The sequence below is a fragment of the Pseudochaenichthys georgianus genome, chromosome 10 (genome assembly GCF_902827115.2).
Source record: "Pseudochaenichthys georgianus chromosome 10, fPseGeo1.2, whole genome shotgun sequence".
Classification (NCBI taxonomy): Eukaryota; Metazoa; Chordata; class Actinopteri; order Perciformes; family Channichthyidae; genus Pseudochaenichthys; species Pseudochaenichthys georgianus.
The window spans coordinates 35,391,928-35,411,137 of record NC_047512.1 but is presented as its reverse complement, the minus strand read 5'-3'; the positions used below and the strand labels follow the sequence as shown (position 1 = coordinate 35,411,137).

Here is a 19,210-nt window from a genome sequence, read left to right as displayed (position 1 = left end):
GTACCGGCTATTGCTGATTATGTTTTGGGGGTGCTGGGGAAATACAATTGTGTTGAAAAGCTGGTAGCTCAAACGTATGACGGAGCTGCTGTGATGGCATCAGCTCTTAACGGGGTGCAGGCCAAGATCAGAGAAAAGGTGCCTGAGGCCATGTTCACCCATTGTTATGCACACAAATTGAACCTCGTCCTCTCGCATTCAGCAAAATGTATGAGTGTAGGACGTTTTTTAAAACAGTTGAGGGACTTGCGGCGTTTTTCAACAAATCGACCAAGCGCACGCAACTACTGGATGAAGTTGTGAAGCAACGTTTGCCAAGAGCAGCGCCGACGAGATGGAGCTCAAATTCCAGACTAGTGCACACTATCAGCCTGTACCAATCGGAACTGCGTGCTGTGTTCCGGATCATGAGCGAAAATCCCGATGTTTGGGACAATGACACCTTGATGATGGCTGCTGGATATGACCTCTGGCTGTCAAAAGCATCAACCTGCTTCTTCATAATGGCATATGAGGGCATTTTCAGTGAAACCGATGCACTCTTTCGTGTGCTGCAGAATAAAGTCATGGACATTGGATTCTGCTGTGCGCGAAACATTGGGAGTTGTGGAACGCCAGAGAAAAGAGTTTGACAGTTTCTATGATGGGTTCGAGCAGAAATGCATCACACTTGGCCTGACATGGCCTGACAGACAATGTCCGAAGTAAACATCCGATCAGAGATGAGAGGAAAAGAATGTTTCATTGCATTCTGGAAAATATCAGTGTTCAACTGAAAGCTAGGTTTGATCATTCGCTTTCCTTGGTTTGGTCGATTGCACAAAATTCAATGAAATGTCACAACATTTTGATGACATCAAACTGCAGAGCCTATCAAAAATATGCAAGGCACTTTGACTTTGGTAGACTGAAGACTGATCTTATCGGACTGTATAGCTCACAAACGGTGAGGAATGAATGCAAATCACCCGGACAACTCCTCAGCTTTTTGGACCAGAATGATCTGATGCAGACGGTTCCTGAGGCGACAAAGTTACTCCAGCTGGTACTCACAATACCTGCTACAACAGCGTCTGTCGAAAGGTCGTTCTCTGCTTTGAAAAGACTCAAAACATACAGTCAGAATCGGACTGACCAAAGACGACTTTCATCCCTGGTGATCATCTCTATAGAAACAGAGAGACTTTTAAAACTAATACACAATAAAGAGGACTTCTACAACAAAGTCACGGAGATCTTTGTCCAGAAGGATAGGCGAATGGACTTCATTTACAAGTAAAGGTAAGGGCCTGGCCATTTAATATTTTCATTTGTGTTGAATGTATGAATAGCGGTAGTTAGTAAAAAAAAAAGTGTAATATACTGTCCGTGCCTCCTGTCATTGACCTCACCGCACGTCACTGGTACAGCACTTTGGCTCGACCAAAAATCGTTTATAAATGTGCTATATAAATAAAACTTGATTTGATTTGAGCGTGCGATGTCCTGTTCTGAGGACGTCAAATCCAACGGGATGCCATAAATAAACTACACAGAATCACAATCACCTACGCAATGATTACATTCAGGCAGACTGTAGAATACAACCTCTTTGGACAATTTATATACTTATTGAAAACAGGCTACAAAATGTAATACCTTGGAAAATGCAGTTTAATACTTTTCAATAGCCTTAATTTTTGCGAAATTTATTTATCAACTTTTAATACTTTTTAAGACCCCGCGGACACCCTGTATATATAAATCAACAAAAGAGCAGAAGTAACGCTGTGTGTGCAGGACTGCAGATAAGAGTGTTGATGCTTTTTGCGTTGACAGGTTGCCTTATTCCTCCTTGCATTATGCAGGCAGGCGGCACAGTTTGTGATGTCAGGACTCTTTTCAGTATCAACCCGCATTCAATCTTTTAAAGCATGACAACAGGTATTCCACACATTGAGATCATATATTTTTCATACTGCACATTTAGAGCAGATGTTATAGTTGTAGGTGGTAAAAACTGCCACACCTTTGACTGACGATGTAGATTGTTTACTTAGGGTGTGTTTTTAAAGTTACAATGGCTTTAAAAAGCAACATGAAGCTTCCAGCACTGATAAGTAGACAAACACTTATCAGGAAATCAGAGTTCTTCTTTAAGACATTAAAGGGGTAGTTTGGATATTTTGAAGTGGGGTGTTAAGATGTTAACTTAACACTCCTCCGCTCACTTCACTGGCTTCCAGTAATTGCTAGAATCCAGTTCAAAACAATGGTACTTGCATACCATGCTGCGAATGGATCTGGCCCTTCCTACATCCAGGACATAGTTAAACTGTACACCCCAGCACGTGCACTCAGCTCTGCATCAGCCAAACGGCTCGCTGCACCCTCGCTGCGAGGGGGACCCAAGTTCCCATCAGCAAAAACACGTGGGTTTGCTATCCTGGCTCCAAAATGGTGGAATGAGCTCCCCATTGAAATCAGGACAGCAGATAGCTTGCACATCTTCCGGCGCAGACTGAAAACTCATCTCTTTCGACTCCACTTCGAGCTATAGAATTACTAACAAATAATTACTAACAAAGCACTTATATACTAACAAAGGACTGGCTTATCTATAGCCAGTTGAGTAGCAGTTGAAATGTTTTAGCTCTATGAAACCTGATGTACTTATATGATTCTGTTTTCTTCAAGGTTGTGTCTTCCTGGTCGAATGTACTTATTGTAAGTCGATTTGGATAAAAGCGTCAGCTAAATGCAATGTAATAATGTAATGTTCTTCTTCATAGTATTTACCCACAGTTAAGAGAAGAAATACTATCACAGACGCTAAGCAATGTTGTGCTCAACAAAGATAAATCTAAATCAGTTTAACTGTATATGCTATATTTAGAATATGTTTACGGCTTTACCTGGCTGTCAGAAATCAATGTCTCTGTTCCTGACAAGTAACTCAATCCATTGTCTGTGCTTTCATCAAAGCCAACAACTCCCTTGACAGAAAAAGTTTTTTCACCACACGGAACACATGGGTTGCTGTTCTGCTACTGCCTATATTGGTAAGTTTGTTAGTGTAATAGCGTGACTTTATTTGGTTTGGATTCAAAGTCACGCAAAAACCCTTGCATGCTTAGCATTTGAGGCCACGGTGCACCAGCTTCCTTTTTGTTATTTTCAATGTTTATTACCCGTCGAAAAGCACGGTCTCACAGAAAAAGCAAAGAGGCCAAGATTTTTTAAATATAGCTTACACTGCACAACATTGCCTAACTTCCACTTCTAAACACCTGAACTATCTCGTTAAGATCATTGGATAGCAGGTGGCTCGTATCTATCCGAGAGCGTGGTTGAAAGAAAACAGTAGGGGTCTTTGTGCTGTGTAATGTGACCATCACCTGTGTGCTGGCAAGCGTTTCAGAAGCCTCATCTTGTTCTCGGTCACATGGGAACCTGGGAACTCCTCTGGGATGTGTGGTGGAGCCTGAGGTCCCTTGGCTCTCAGGGCTCTGCTCCTGCACACACAGAGACAGTCAGACACAATGCATTATGGGACAACAGCAAGAAGAATACATTCCTTTATGGTACGCTTAAGCTCGGTAATTGCATGCATAGGAATACAGTCCGATATAGTTGAAGTATCAGAAGTAAGTATATATATATATATGTAGAGGACATTCTTATCTTTAGCATTCATATTATAATGTAAAAGTGCCTAATTGTTTGTATCTAAGCAGGGGCTCCATATCTTAGGTGTGGAAGAAAGAATCTTACAAAATAGAGTACACAAAAAGTGGGCACCAAAAATAGCCAGAGGTGGAAGAAGTATTCTGATTATTTACGAAGTAAAAGTAGTAATACTAAAGTATAAAAATACTTTGTTACAAGTAAAAGTCCTGCATCCAAAATGGTACTTAAGTAAAAGTAAAACAAGTATTTTCATAATAATATACTTCAGGTACTCAATATGCAGGATTGACCATTTAAACACCATCGTTAAGGTCCTCGTTTAAGTATCATTCCTTTAGGAAATGTCCCTGCTTTTTAATTTACATTTAAAACTACACATCTTTTAAGGATACTCGTAATTCGCTGCAGTCCCGTCATGTTTGTAGATTACTTGATTAGAAAAGGTGTCATTTAAAAGCCTATGTTCCATAATACGGCCTGTCTATAGATATGAAAGAACGTCTTGTATCGGGTCTTCCACCCCAGGCGGCCCCATGACAGTAAATAAGACCCTTTAGCAGCAGCGAGCATGAGGAGCAACGATGTAGCTATAGTAACGCTATACTAAAGGATTGCACAACGCTATGGAAACCACAACACCTTGCACCTTGATTCCATCCTATAAAACGCAGTTCCGTCAACATTAATTGGCTTTTTGGCTCACCTTTCCATGGACTCCACTGCCTCGCCATGACGAATACCTTTGTACAGACCAATGATCAGCTATTTATCCCGAGGAAACATATACAAGCGGCGATTTTCAGCCACCTCCTTTCCTAGACCGCGAGCCAATCAGCGGTCGGAAAACTCGCCTCCACTTCCGCCCTTTCGTAGAGTCCCCTGCAGCAGCCGCATGATCTTATCACATTACCACTATTCACTAACGTTTTTTAAATGATTGACAAAGACACACTTAACATTCTGGACAATAAACATAACGGCAAAGAAAATAACAAGACACATTGTTTTAAACATATTTTCATTTTTATTATTAAATACAAGAGAAAGGTTTTAGGCACCAAGTAGGGCACAAGTGTGAAAATCCGTGTATCTACCCAATTGTTTTTCTTTATTAGACACGTAAACGGAAGAGCGTCTGTGAGGCCTTTTTGATTTTCACCTTACTAACTGGTCAAATGGTCCTTGGAGCGAGGGGCGGGGCGAGACTCTCGGAAGTGATTTCGAAACAAAAGCACTCGTTTGCTAAAATCACACTTTGAATCACTACAGTATCCTGCTGAAGGACCGGTGATTATTATAAACAAGGGGAATTTAGCGATCACAACGAAAACGGCCAAGACACATATTGAGCCAGAAAATGGATTAAGGGCTGTAAATATAATAAGCCTATGTCTAAAATGAACAACATTGTTAGGAGATTTAAACTATACAGCGGTTCTGCACTGCGGTCACTCAGCCGCCTCTCGAGTTTGTTTTTTCAAATCAGCTGCTCTTCATTATTCCTGCTATATTTGACGAGTGACAGAAATATGTGTTACCACAAGTTCTTAAGGAAACTGACACGGTTGGACCCGGTTCTAGTTTGACTTCTACCAGAAATAAAGTACTTTTACTGTGTAGGTTGTGAGTAATCCTCTGTGAAAGTCCCCTCCTTAGTAGCCTGCATGTTTTTCTGCTATCTTTGATGAATGATAAAAATATGTTACAATTAGTTCTTAATGAAATTGATACTGTTTGACTTTGTATTAGTTAGCCTACTACTTACAACACATTGAAGTACTTTTACTGTGTATTTTTTGAGAAATACCAAAGTCCCCTGCTGAGAACAACATCAAGCCACTTCTAAATTTGATGAGGGAATTCTTTTTTGTTATAGAGCCAAACATTTCAAGTGCTACTCAACTGGCTATAGATAAGCCAGTCCTTTATTAGTTTATAAGTGCTCTGTTAGCAGTTCTTTGTTAGTAATTATATCTCTCGAAGTTGAGTCGAAAGAGATGAATTTTCAGTCTGCGCCGGAAGATGTGTAGGCTTTCTGCTGTCCTGGTTTCAATAGACATGCATGGCAATTAACCCATTTTTGCCCACTATTTAAATTGACTTTGGTTAGTTAATACAAATATTGATATTATATATATATATATATATAGCATATAATTGATGCAGTCTTTCTGAACACTTTTTTAAAAAAATACTGCAAATGAAGAATATTTTAAATTGTCTGCACAGATAGACAGATAGTGCCTTAATTTACAGCAGTTGAAAAGATTTTTGAAAGGATACATTCTTCATGGGCTTCAATGGCTCTCTAGTAAAGGGTGTTTTATGGTTGCTTGTGTTATCCTCAGATAGTGGCTTGTTTAAATAACTACTGACATTTTATAAATATTGCAAAAAAGGGCTCCAAAAAAGGCATATAACCTGGCCAGCTTAGCTAGTGTGTATTTTTTCAAGCACCACAAGATTCAGAGTTTATAAAGTACAATTCTGGACCATTGATTGTGTCATTTCTCCAAACACATACAGTACAAATGCCTGTTTTGAAGCCTTAAAATGGTGCAGGAAAAGGACTTTACATTGGGTTATACTTAAAGACAGGACTATTCAGTTAAGAGAAGAGAAAAAGGAAAGAAAATTGTTATAATGGGTGATGTAACATGAATGCAGACATAATATGAGATCCTTCACTCAGACTCTAGAGGGGTCATTTTGTGATCATGGGGCATCACCCTTACAGCATCAGGACAATATCATATGGAGTCAGACACTGGAATTGTGCTGGAGGAGTTGACTGGGACTGATGGAAGGATGAGGTTGATGAGACTGAAGAATCTGCGAGGAATAATCATATATTAAAAGACAGCAGCATCATCAAGAGGCCAACAAGAGTGACAGAGTGTGTCATTGTGCAGTCTACCATCCTCTTAAAATACTCTGTCCAACAATATCAGTCTCATGAAGAAAGGTTTTTTTAACGCTTATTCAAAATAGCAGAGAAACATGCATTCTTGTACTCAGGAGGGGACATTGACAGAGGATTGTTGGAAAAGTACACCGCAAGTACTTCATAGTACTTGTGGGGGTAGTTTCACTAGTACTGAGTCCAACAGGATCAATCTCAAGAAGAACTAATGGCAACAAAAAATAATTCCCTCATCAAACTTAGCAGAAGTGGCTTGATTTTGTTCTCAGCAGGGGACTTTGAGTATTTCTCAAAAAATACACAGTAAAAGTACTTCAATGTATTGCAAGTAGTAGGCTAACTAATACAAAGTCAAACAGTATCAATTTCATTAAGAACTAATGGTAAAATTATATTTTTATCATTCATCAAAGATAGCAGAAAAACATGCATTATGTAGCTACTATGGAGGGGACTTTGACAGAGGATTACTCACAAAGTAGCCTACACAGTAAAAGTACTTCATTTTATTTCTGGTAGAAGTCAAACTAGAACCGAGTCCAAAAGTGTCAGTTTCCTTAAGAACTTGTGGATACAAATATTTGTATCACTCATTGAATATAGCAGGAACAATGAAGAGCAGCTGATTTGAAAAAACAAACTCGAGAGGCGGCTGAGTGACCGCAGTGCAGAACCGCTGTATAGTTTAAATCTCCTAACAATGTTGTCCATTTTAGACATAGGCTTATTATATTTACAGCCCTTAATAACATCCATTTTCTGGGCTCAATATGTGTCTTGGCCGTTTTCGTTGTGATCGCTAAATTCCCCTTGTTTATAATAATCACCGGTCCTTCAGCAGGATACTGTAGTGATTCAAAGTGTGATTTTAGCAAACGAGTGATTTATCAGTTTCGCCCCGCCCCCCGTTCCAAGGATCATTTCACCATTTAGTAAGGTAAAAAGCAAAAAGGCCTCTCAGACGGTCTTCCGTTTACGTGTTTAATAAAGAAAAACAATTGGACGGTAGATACACAGATTATATTCGATCAGAAAAACCTATGTTCTCTCTGAATAAAAAAAAACGTATTGCAATACATAATACACAATTAAAGAACATTTGGCACGTAATATTGCACACATACTGTACACAACATGAATAAGTAATGGAGATACAAATTGTCATTATTATGCATTTGTCAAAAGTGTTTAATAGAAGTGATGGGATCAGTCAAATTGAAGGGTCCTTTATTTGCACATCAATCCAATCCCCCCCCTCCCCCTCCCACTCTCACTGCATAGGTTGTTTGAGATCAAACAGTCCGGTTCCACCTTTGACTACCTTCCCCGCCACCAGGCAGGCAGAGGGTGACACCAGCTCATCATGTGACCCTGAAAGAGGAAAAACAGCCATGAGATAAAAAATAACTTAGATAAGGTGTTAGGGAATAATTTGCTTAGGTATTCAACCTTCGACATAGTTCATCGTTTTCTCTCTTTATTGTCTCTTTTCCCATGGCATAGTTCTACGGCCTTAGGGTATTGCTGCTATCTCTCTTAAGGAGGAGCAGCTTGGGCGTATTGTTGTTGCCAGTCTATGACAGAGCACAAGCCACCATGAGGTAGTTTACTGTTCAGGGACGAAGGTTCCCTGGCGCACATTCTTTCCTATGGACGAGAGCTCTAGTTAGATTCAGGGTCCATATTTGTTTAGTCTCACTGATAAAGAATGTTGATTATTACACTCCAAACTAGTTAAAAGATTGTACTACAGAAGAGTTCTTCAGAATTGGTTTGGCAACCGCTGTGTCAACACGTGACACACCACCTGTCCTGTCAATTCTCCGGCCGTAACTCCAAATAAACCACCAGTGTTTGCCATCAAAGCTCCAGCTCTCCTCGTGCCTCTCTGAGTCCTGTTTCCAATTGCTTCAGAAGTTTCCCCCACATAAGGGAATCGGCAGCTCCAAAATAGCTTGCTGAATACATCAGTTAAAAGAAAATAGGTAGTATTTCTTTTAATTATTATTTTGTATTTGCTATACTCAATCTCAACAGGCACCATTTTTGCTCTAGGACTGTAACGTGGTTTATTCATGAGCATATTTCCATCCTAGTCAACATAATTACCACTGGGACCCAAGGAGTAGCTCCATCACACTGAGCCATTTTAGCTTGAATAACTAGTTGGCATACCATGAAAGGACAATAAAAGCAGAGCATGTGCCGACTCCACTGTTCAGATTAGGGGTCAATGAGTTAGTGAAGGTTCTTCCTGTCAAACATGAAACCTGAATGATGGAAATTCACTGAGGCACAAACTGACTAAAGAAAATATTTGCTTAGTCTCTCAGAGCTTTGTCTCCTGACATTGTTGAATAACTACCCTTTCTGATCTCTACACACACAGTAATTTCTTATCAGCTTAGCAGTGTCTTATCTCACCATCAGGCATTCAACAGAAAACTAACAAATCAATCTATTGCTTGTGTCTCAATTTCGATACTACCCTTAGTATTCTGTAAGTCTTGCAATGTGAAAACTTGCACATTTCGTTTTATTTTACCGTTTAGCATTGTCTCAAACCACACTCGGCTGCTGTGCCCTGACAGGAAGTGACTTTCACTGCCATTGCTAGCTAGTTAGTAAAGCTACATTCGTAGTGCATTTTGCCAATTGAGACACACTCATGCACTCAAAACAGCAAATGTTAGTACCAAAGTACCCGGCATATGAATAGAAATCACTATTTGTATCAGCCGTTCCTCACCCAGCATGGTAGCCTGTTTGAGGAATTTGAAGCTGGTCTCGAAAGTCATCTGCTGCAGAGGGGAGGAGTTGGAGCGGATGGCGTGCCGGTTTAACGGCTTGTATATTCCTTCAAAACACATGTAATCTGCCACCAGTGACAGATGCCGGGGGTCCACCTCGATACCTGGAGACAGACAGAGAAACACAAAACAGACTAAAAGTGAGTGCTCCTGACAATAATAAGATCTGCTATCTGCCGTACGGAAGCCCAGAGGGGACTTTGTTAACAGACTATTTTACTTGAAAATAATAATAATCCATGGTATTTTTGCTCCCTTGGTCTGGATATGAGCGCACTAACCCACTGAGCCAACATCCGCCCCAAGTAAAGAAATGTAATTCAATATTAGCATTCTAATTTCCAACATGGGTTATTTCAGGAAAATGTGAGGAAATAAAGAGAAAAGATTCCGATTTGCATTTCATTACCACATAAATATGAAAATGGAAAAGCTGTTTAAATATATATCTTTACAATATTTAAACAGTAAATCAAATTTGAAAATGATAATAGAGAGGCAAAGTCTGGCCCTTCTACTTCCGCCCCATGGGACCTTATTTCGGAAAAATTATGTATTGAAGTCAATGGGGAGAGAAAACTTATCTTTCGATCCCCGAATTGTGCCATGAATTACACATATGATGTTTGTCAATCTTAACAAATAATTTCCATGTCAAAAAAGTCAGTTTGTCATAAAACTGTTGAAATATAAGACTATGAAAAATATGCAACTAGAAAGACTACAAATCCCAGAGTCGCGTAAGTGATGTCATAATTGTTTTCCTCCACTAAATATAAGATAGCTCAGATAACTTTAACAAGATGCCTGTGTGCTTTGTACCAGGCTGTAATCATACCAGCAATGGGTCTTACTTGTTCTTTCGCTTCGTGTCTGATGAAAGGACCAGGAGTGGCTGGCTGGATCAAGTTAGCTACCTAGCTAGTAGCAAGCACGTTAGTTAGCATTACAGCCGGCTTCGCCTTGTTAATTTTATTAGCCTTAACATGAAGTAACATTATTGTAACCCAAAATGTTAAACAGTAAGAGTAGTAGTCATATGTCGTGAACCCTTTGAAGAGTACTGTCACACCGGTGTGATCATTCTATAATACACTTTTAAGCCCTGATGCCCCCGGGGGAGACATGCTAACGCTACATTAGCATCGGCGATCTTTTGTTACTTCATGCTATCTGCACAAATGGTTAACATTGAACATGTAGTGGACATTTTTATTATATGCTTATATGCTTAAACCAAATGCTTCTAAAAGCATTGTCTAACACTACTGTACCATTTTCCTATTATGTGCCGTTTTCTCTGCATACTCTAATGAGGGTTTTTATTCCCAAGCGCTTCAAGGCCACAGAGCTGATTTGGCAGCCTATGTTGAAACTACTCCTTTTACCCAAAGTTTGCTACGGCTCAAGGACACGGGTGTCTCACACAAAGTTGTAACTCCCATAACAATACGAGACTGTGTGAAAGCAGATGTCCGAGCAAACTTTGTCTGCCCGCCCTTTTCTGTATATTAGCTTTGCTATTATATTGTACTGCGCACACTCCTGCAGACTATCCTATACTCTGTGAGACCTGTGTCTTTGAATATATTCGAATAAATAACCAGAAAGACAACTCTGTTTGTTTCACCATTTATTGTTGATCATTCTGACCTGTGTATCTCCACCGTATTGACTGGGTCTAAGATTTCCATAACAAACATTAAAAACATCAGGCAGTTTAGGGAGAATCGAAGGCAGGCAGGCAGCTTTGCATGACATTCTTCTGGACGTGTTTCATTGCGGTGATAGTGAGTCAATAGATAGATAGTCAATCCCTTGTTTGGCAAGACAGTAGTGACGGCCATATTGGTGACGTGTGTTGTTGTGCGAGACCAGAGATGTAGTTCATTGAGCGGTTTCACACAAAAAAAAGTCTTACTTCACAGTTTTACGGCAAAACATTTTTTTTTTTGCTTGCAAAATTATCTTTTAAATTGACAAACATCATGTGTAATTCGTGGCACAATTCAAACGGGATTGAAAGATAACATTTCTCTCACTATTGACATCAATACATAATTTTTACGAAATAAGGTCCCATGGAGGTCCACCGGAAAGGGAGGGACTTCGCCTTTCTATGCAATATAAGCAATGTATCTTATTTTTCCTTTGAGCAAGCATTATTTTATTTGTACACCATTTGTGTAAACATTTGACTTTAATATTGCTTGCATAAATGAGATATAAGGTTACACAGTTTAGATTGTATCTTCAAATGCAAATTATAATATTATTTACTGAACAGTCGATACGTTATTGTAAAAATACAAATTCCATTGTTGCATTTGAACTTCTACTAAACATATATGTGGAACATTATAACCCTCTTTTAAAGTGTTACATTTACAAATTGATTTTAATTAAAGGGGACATATCATGCTATATTTGAAACATATATTGTAGGGCCATACCTATATAAAGTATATAAATATAGTTTTTTTTTCAAAATACCAAACAGATCCTGCATTTTAGCCATGCCTCATTTCGCTCTATTGGCTCTTTCCAGCCCTGTTTTTGCAGGGGGCTGATTCTGTGAGCTGCAGCTGACCACGCCCCCCTGCAGGAGAGGGGAGCATGCTTTGAGATCAGCTGCTGGGCTGTCAGAAGAGGGGGAGAAAAAGAGATCTCCGTCCTCCGTGTTTTATTCTTATAGAAGTAAGAAGAGAAGTAATGGGGCAGAAACCCTCCTTTTTACGCAGCGGTCCAGACATAGACATCAAACGGCAACACATATTCAGTTGCCAGTTACTTTGGCATTAGGGCAGGGATATCTAGATACTTTCCAAGGTTTGACATGCATGTCAATTTTAATCAATACATACAACTATTTTTTAACTAAATAAAATCATTTTCTAGATCCATAAAAGCATTTCAATTAATATTGGGAGTCATATCGTTACTTTGTTGAGAATGTGGCCATGTAATAAGCGGGATAATGTGCAGCGACTTGGTCATTATAAATAACAGCTTCATGCCGATCTAGATCCCTCCGCTTCGCGTCGGGCTCCTGATCAGTGTTCTTTTCCCCATAATGACCGCGTCGCTGCACATTATCCCTTACATATGATTATATAGAGTCATTATTCATTTGTTTTAAAGCAGGAGGGGCAAACGCTTGCCTCGGGGAGGGAGAAAAAGAGCCACAGCGGAGAATAAACAGAAGGGCAACCATGGCAACCATACAAGGGAAGACTTCTTCGCTGCTTTTGTGGCAGACTACAGCGTCACTTACGGAGCGTCCACACTACAGCTCCAAAAATAGCTTGGAGCTGGGCGTGTCTGGAGCTTGGGGATTTTATTCAAGCAACACGGCCAACAACCAATCACATGAATCTCCCGCCCCCGACATACAAAGCAAAAACCCCCGGGGATTTTATGCGAGCAATATATATATAAACTCCCCAAACAGGCGAAAACCTACCAGTTTCCCCCACTGTCTCTGCCACCTCCCTCCATGCCTGGTTCCTCCGGTTTGTATCCCGGGAGGTGAAGAGGGTCTGGTCATACAAAACCGGGTGATTCGCTACGGCGATAGTTAGTTTCTCCTCCGACTTTTTTTGAAAATATAGAAATGAACGGCGGGATATCTCTCCCAGCTTAGACGCGGTTTGATTGGCTAGCGCTTCAGCTGTCAGATTTTGGGAAACGGGATTTGATTGGCTGGCGCTGGCTACTCCGGCGTCCAGGCGATCAGAAGTTGAACAATGTTCAACTTCTGGTCGCCTGGGTCGCCTGAGACGCCTCGCTCGGCTACCCACAATTCAGTTCGGCGAAAAAGCGCGGCTACGTGACGTCACCCCATTGAAAGTGAATGGGCAGCTTGGAGCTGCTTGGAGCTTTCGACGCTGTAGTGTAGACGGGCCGTTACAGGCCTGGCATATGTACTACAGTGTCTCCAGCGCTTTCCAGCGGCAATGGCCGGCCGTGGCCCAACCTCTCATTCCCCTGATAGGTGGGGAATTGACCACTAAGCGGAGCACCACTTTTGTGACGTAGAAAATAATTCAAATCTGGATCAGTCTGCATCAGATCCGTTGCAGCCCCGTTTTTAGAGATTTGGGTATAGAGGAAAAGAGAGAGGGTTGTATTTTCTGACACTTGATGAGTTCCCTGACACACCGGGGACACATATTCATGTATAAAAGACGTACAAGAGTGAATTTTGCATGATAGGTCCCCTTTAAGTTTACTATCGGCAGCTATACTGTGTGTGTGTGTGCGCGTGCGTGCATGTGTGTGTATTTGCGTATGCGTGTGTGCGTGCGTATTTGCGTGTGTGTACCATAGACAGCAAAGACGTCTTTGATCTCCTTCTCTATGACCTTCAGAGCCACTTCGATCCCGTAGGTCTGAGCCATGGCGTGGACCTGATTGGAGTAGAGTCTGTTGATGTCCAAGATCTGGAGAGAGAAATATTAAATAAATTGGGATTATAACTAAAGTATGATTTAAAAAAATATGTGCTATGTCGTAACACTTGTAATAATATTTTAAAGAAATTAAAAATTAAAAAAAAGCATTACAACGTTTGTTAAAAGGTAATCCTTCTGACATTGGATGAACGTAATTAACTTTAGCTCTCTAGCTAGTTTATTCATGCAATTTAAACCAAAGTGTAGCCTATAGCTGCAATATAAGTTAGTGTGCATGTTGTCGGACGTCCACTGACTAACGTAGAGCGTTCACACAGGATCTGCTGGTCATATGATGTCCTGAGGAACAGAAACACAAGCAGCCCACTGGACTCAGATCTCTAGATACCTCATCACTCCTCCGCTGCTCCGGTGTCTGTACCATATGTGTTCGGGGTACCATATGTGTTCGGGGTCCGTCTCTTACCAGTGACGTCACGACGTAATGACGTCAATAAAAATGGTTAATAAAATACTCAGGGGAGTTTCCTGAATTTTCATGCCCAAAGCCAAGCACTAAGCCCTGGGTAAATTAAGAGGCTGATCTGGGGCACTTTTGTCCACTTTCCCTGGTGCTAGAAACTCAAGTCAGGCATCCCTGGAATCGTCTCAGAGAGTAGATGATCAGTGGGGCCTTATTTTTACTGAAACATGATGTTTCGATGTATATTTCCATTGAAAATGCTAACTGCTAGCCGCAAAGCTAGCATCGCAGCCACTGCTCCGTTTTCGGAGACTTTGCACACGTTATTCACAAAAATGTTCACACGCTAGGAGTATGGGAGTACTTTCATTTGCTTCGTCTTGATCTGTAGATGTGATTTGATGTGTCGTGTCCCCCCCAAAAAAACAATCGACAGAGTAAACATAATTATGTAAATAACCCAATTTGTGTTCTGTGAAACGGAAAAGTATTTTTCGTTGCAGTGTCTTAAATGTAATTTAAGTTAACTTCCTGTTTGAAGTTGTTGCTATGGAAACAACATCACGGAGAAAAAAGTAATATCTTCTACATATAATAACGGACACAGTAAAGAATGAAGTGTAGGCTATGTTTAAATGTTTGGAATTTGACCGTGTATGATGGTCCTCTTGAGTTGCCGTACAGCCAATGGCGTACAGCCATTGCTCCGTTTTCATTTTTTTTTTTTACATGTTTTTCACAAACATTTTCACACGCTAGGAGTATAGGAATACTTCAATTCGGTTCGTCATGATCTGTAGATGTGATTTGCCCCCGAGCACCCCGGGTAAATTACCGTACAGCCAATCACAATGCGTACAATGCGTGACGTCATTGGTAAGAGACGGCACCCGAACACATATGGTACCGACACCGGTACAAGTCCGGGCTGCGGTGGTTTGTTGATGAATGTCGTCTTCTTCTGTTTGCTTTAATCAAGGCTACGTAGTTATGCAGCGCCCCCATCGTCAGTAAATAGAAGTACTACAAAGAACCCCGTTTAGTGCAATTATTTCACAAGTTTTGTAAACACAGCTCGAAAAATATTACCGAGGTCCGGACCTCGGTGACCTCAATGGTAGATACGGCCATGCCTACAAGACATTTCAGTAAGATATTGTCTGACGGGCCAATCTCACCCATATCCCATCAAGTTATTGATCAAGTGACTGAATAAGTTAACTCTGTGCTTCGTCATTATTTACACATTAGTGATAAGGGGAATCAACATGGATGAAAGAGCTGCAAAGTGCCAGAAATAAGTGAACTCAGACTGATCATATAATGTGCTAATGTGTTTTTGCTTTCATGTTACAAAGGAGAAGTGTAAACGTCCTACGTACATCGCTGTGCTTGAACAGCTCGTGCATGTTGATGCCTTCCGTGTTGAAGAGCGTCTCTTTCTCTCCAGTCTTCGTGGTGACTTCACTAAGCAGGCAGCGCGTCAGGCCTTTGGTTTCCATGATGACGGCGTTCTGAGCCAGTGTTGACAGGACTGAAGTGAGGTCAAAGTGCACCTTGCTCACCGGCAGCACCAGGTCCACCTGTGAACGAGGGGCATAAGGGTTTAAAACAATAACCCTTTAAAGAGCTGTTGATATTTGTACTACACACATGGAGTTACATTACAGATACATTTGGTCCTCAGAAGCAGCATTTACACTGCAGATAGTTCTTCACAACTGTCAAATGACCCTCTAATAAAGAGGTCCTCTCAGCAAATGTACAACTGCATACTCGATAAGGAGATTTGAATGTGTCCTGCAAAGCACAGGAAGCTATGTGCTAATGCTGCTTCAGCTGCCTGCCAGTTTACTTTAAAATTAGCACATCTACTGACATGATCATCTACGCAGGTATAAACAAACAATACATTACGCAATGAATATATATTTTTTTATTAGAGGCCTACTGTAGGTTTTTTTAAACTATCTGTAAATCAATTAACTAAACTCAATACAAGTTAATAACAGCAGAATAATGCTCATTTTTCAGCAAAATATTTTACAAAATGTCACTGACATGGCTGAATGCAGTTTCAAAAACCTATAAACCACACTACAAGAAAGATGAAACTGCAAAAATCACAGTAGGCCCATTTACTGAACTGAAAGACAGGTAGCCTACTGAATTTCTTTTTCTGAACCACACGCACATGTATTTTTGTTACATTTCCTGTCTGTATTCAAGCTAACATGAAATATGTTAGCTTGAATACAGACAGGAAATGTAACAAAAATCACACAGAACTGTGTGTTAAAGAGAAATAGAAGTACATTCTGAGAAAGACAACACCGTGTCGCAATTTGCACTTATCTAATCTACATTTTTTTGCAGTTTGAACTGTGGGAACCATTAAGGGTCATAGCCAGGGGTGCACATAACTGGTACGCAGGTACGCATGCGCGGCAAAAATCTGAATTGCGTAACGTCAATTGTGTCACTACGCGCCTTTAGTAACCTCAAAAATAAAACACATATTTCGTTTATTATTATTATCGTTTTATTATTTATTATTTGTTTTTATTATTCAATTTGATAATATGTAATCAACTTAGGCATCCCTCCCAAATAATAAATACAAATAAAAATTAATAAAAATATTCATAACTCATATACATGAATAACTGAATAATTTCAAATATTCGATTAATCGTTCCCATCCCAAGTAATAAGTGTCACTAAGTGGCCGTGACACAACATATTTTACCTTACCACAATTAGGGATGCCAGCGATTATTCGATTATTCGAATATTCGTTACAGTCTCCATAATCGAATATTATTTTTAAAAATCGATTTTATTTATATTTTTTTTTTTATTATTTAAATTTTTTTTATTATTATTTATGTTTTTTTTTTTTTTTCTGGCTTAGTTTCAACCAAAATATATATATAAATATATATATGCTAATAATAGTAATAGTATTAATAATTGTAAATGGCCATTGGTCACACCACCAGTTTGTTTTACTGTAAACTTGGAGGAAGCCTGCGCAGAGCAGACTGCTGCTGCAGCAGCTACACACCGACCCCACCCCCGCCCCCCCTCTCCCTCTCTCGTGCGACTAAAGATGAACAAAGCGGCAGGTAAAAAGAGTTCCTCCTCGTGGAACTACTTCGAACTTACAAGTCCAAAGGAAGTTAAATGCAAGCTCTGCGAAAAGACGTTGGTCTATCACAGCTCAACCTCAACAATGCGTTCGCATTTGAGTGCGAAGCACGCCAAAGAGGTTACAGAGAAAGACGCAGCACAGCTGGCCATTACCAACTTCACTTCAAGGCCACGTCGTTGTGATGACATGCTTGTTTGTTGTTTGTGCTGTTAAACATGTTACAGTAAAGACAACAACGGAATTCCTTTTGTTTTTTCTTCTCCCGCGGGGGGGGGGGGGGGGGGGGGGTGTCGAATAATCGATTATTATTCGCCAGGGCTGCCGAATAATCGATTTTGATCATGGTCAGTTTCTGGCAACCCTATTACCAATATGTTATGTGAAGAGTTGAGAAATTACGCAACATTTTGAGTCTTACATTAGCAGCTGGGCTACCAATCAGTGGGTTAGTGGTTCAATCATACCCCCTTCATTCAACATGTCCAAGTGTCCTTGTGCAAGATACTTAGCCCACTTTAGGACATGTTCATGTATGTAAGTCGCTTTAGATAAATTACTTGTAATAAAAAGTAATGTTAACAGAACCACACTTGTATGAGTTCAGAGAACAATCTATATGCTGCTTTGGCTACACAAACTAATAAAACATCTAAATGCTAAAGAGCAGCCATGTCAAATCTTCTGAATCAGCTGTGTGATGGACTTACCTCACACCACAGCTCGCTCTCAGCATCGTAGCTGTATCTCTCGATGGCCGGGTTGGACTGCAGAACAGAGTTAATCCTCATCAGATCCAAGGGGTCCTCTTCTTCCTCTTCAAGTTGTTTTGATATTTTTTTCTTCCTCCTCTCTGATGTCACTCTACCAGATTCGGGCTGGGACTCCTCCGACTCACCTTCTGCCTCTTCCTCCCCCTCCTCCCCCTCTTCCTGCTCCTCATCCTGGTCCTGGTCCTCTTTATCCTCCTCGCCTTTGTCTTCTTCCTCACTCTCATAGTCCACCTGTGGAGGAAAACACACAGATGTTAATAGTGATATAACAGTAGGTAATGCATTAGTTTTAATATGCTCAGGGTTAGGCCTGTCACGATAATTAATTGTGTTGGACGATACATTTTCCTGGAAATTATTGCGATAAACGATAATATTTTAGGTCAATTTTAGACCACTGAGAATGATAATATATAATAATAACTCAAGTATATCCTTTCAAACATAACTTTGTATTGAACATTCAACATTCAACATTGCAAATGAAATGTGAAATAATATTAAAATGATATATAATAAATAAAACAAATAAATGAAATTATAATACATTAATTAAATCACACACAACCAAAACAATAAATTAAATAGACTCAGGCTGGAAAATAGAGCTCTCTCTCTATCTATCTATTTATCTATCTATCTATATATATATATATAAATAAATATGAGCACACATTGTCCCACAAGCAAAAAAAAACCTCCTTAAAACAACAGTAAAGCGTACAGTCCACTGTCCATACAAAGACCCAGATGCCTCAACAGGCCATATCCAAATCTGTTTTTCAAAGTTTTCGAGCAAGAAACACCAACATTCATTTAATTTAATTTCAAGCCTTTATTTATCCAGGTCTATCCCTTGAGATCATTGATCTCTTTTTCAAGGGAGACCTGCTCAAGTAGACATGTTTGCATTGCGCCTGGCAGCCACAGCGCGCCTGGCAGCCACAGCGCGCCTGGCAGCCACAGCGCTCCTAGCAGCCACATCGCTCCGAGCTAAAATGCTGGT

General features: G+C 40.2%; 2 protein-coding genes across 4 annotated transcripts in view; both read right to left on the bottom strand.

The window, feature by feature from the left end:
* Window positions 1–4,481, bottom strand: part of st3gal5 (ST3 beta-galactoside alpha-2,3-sialyltransferase 5) — a 39,832-nt gene extending 35,351 nt beyond the window's left edge. The window contains exons 1-2 of one of the 2 annotated variants that reach the window (XM_034093625.2): window positions 4,373–4,481; window positions 3,378–3,494 (exon numbers count right to left, since the gene is read on the bottom strand). In XM_034093625.2, coding sequence (XP_033949516.1) covers window positions 3,378–3,494; window positions 4,373–4,380 — 125 coding nt within the window. In that variant the 5' untranslated portion in view covers window positions 4,381–4,481. The remainder of the gene's footprint in view (window positions 1–3,377; window positions 3,495–4,372) is intronic. The other variant, XM_034093626.2, reaches the window with a different exon arrangement.
* Window positions 4,482–7,559: 3,078 nt separating this feature from the next.
* Window positions 7,560–19,210, bottom strand: part of polr1a (RNA polymerase I subunit A) — a 105,101-nt gene continuing 93,450 nt past the window's right edge. For both annotated transcript variants that reach the window (XM_034092922.1, XM_071204670.1), the window contains exons 33-37: window positions 18,142–18,435; window positions 15,663–15,863; window positions 13,727–13,844; window positions 9,342–9,506; window positions 7,560–7,963 (exon numbers count right to left, since the gene is read on the bottom strand). In XM_034092922.1, coding sequence (XP_033948813.1) covers window positions 7,863–7,963; window positions 9,342–9,506; window positions 13,727–13,844; window positions 15,663–15,863; window positions 18,142–18,435 — 879 coding nt within the window. In that variant the 3' untranslated portion in view covers window positions 7,560–7,862. The remainder of the gene's footprint in view (window positions 7,964–9,341; window positions 9,507–13,726; window positions 13,845–15,662; window positions 15,864–18,141; window positions 18,436–19,210) is intronic.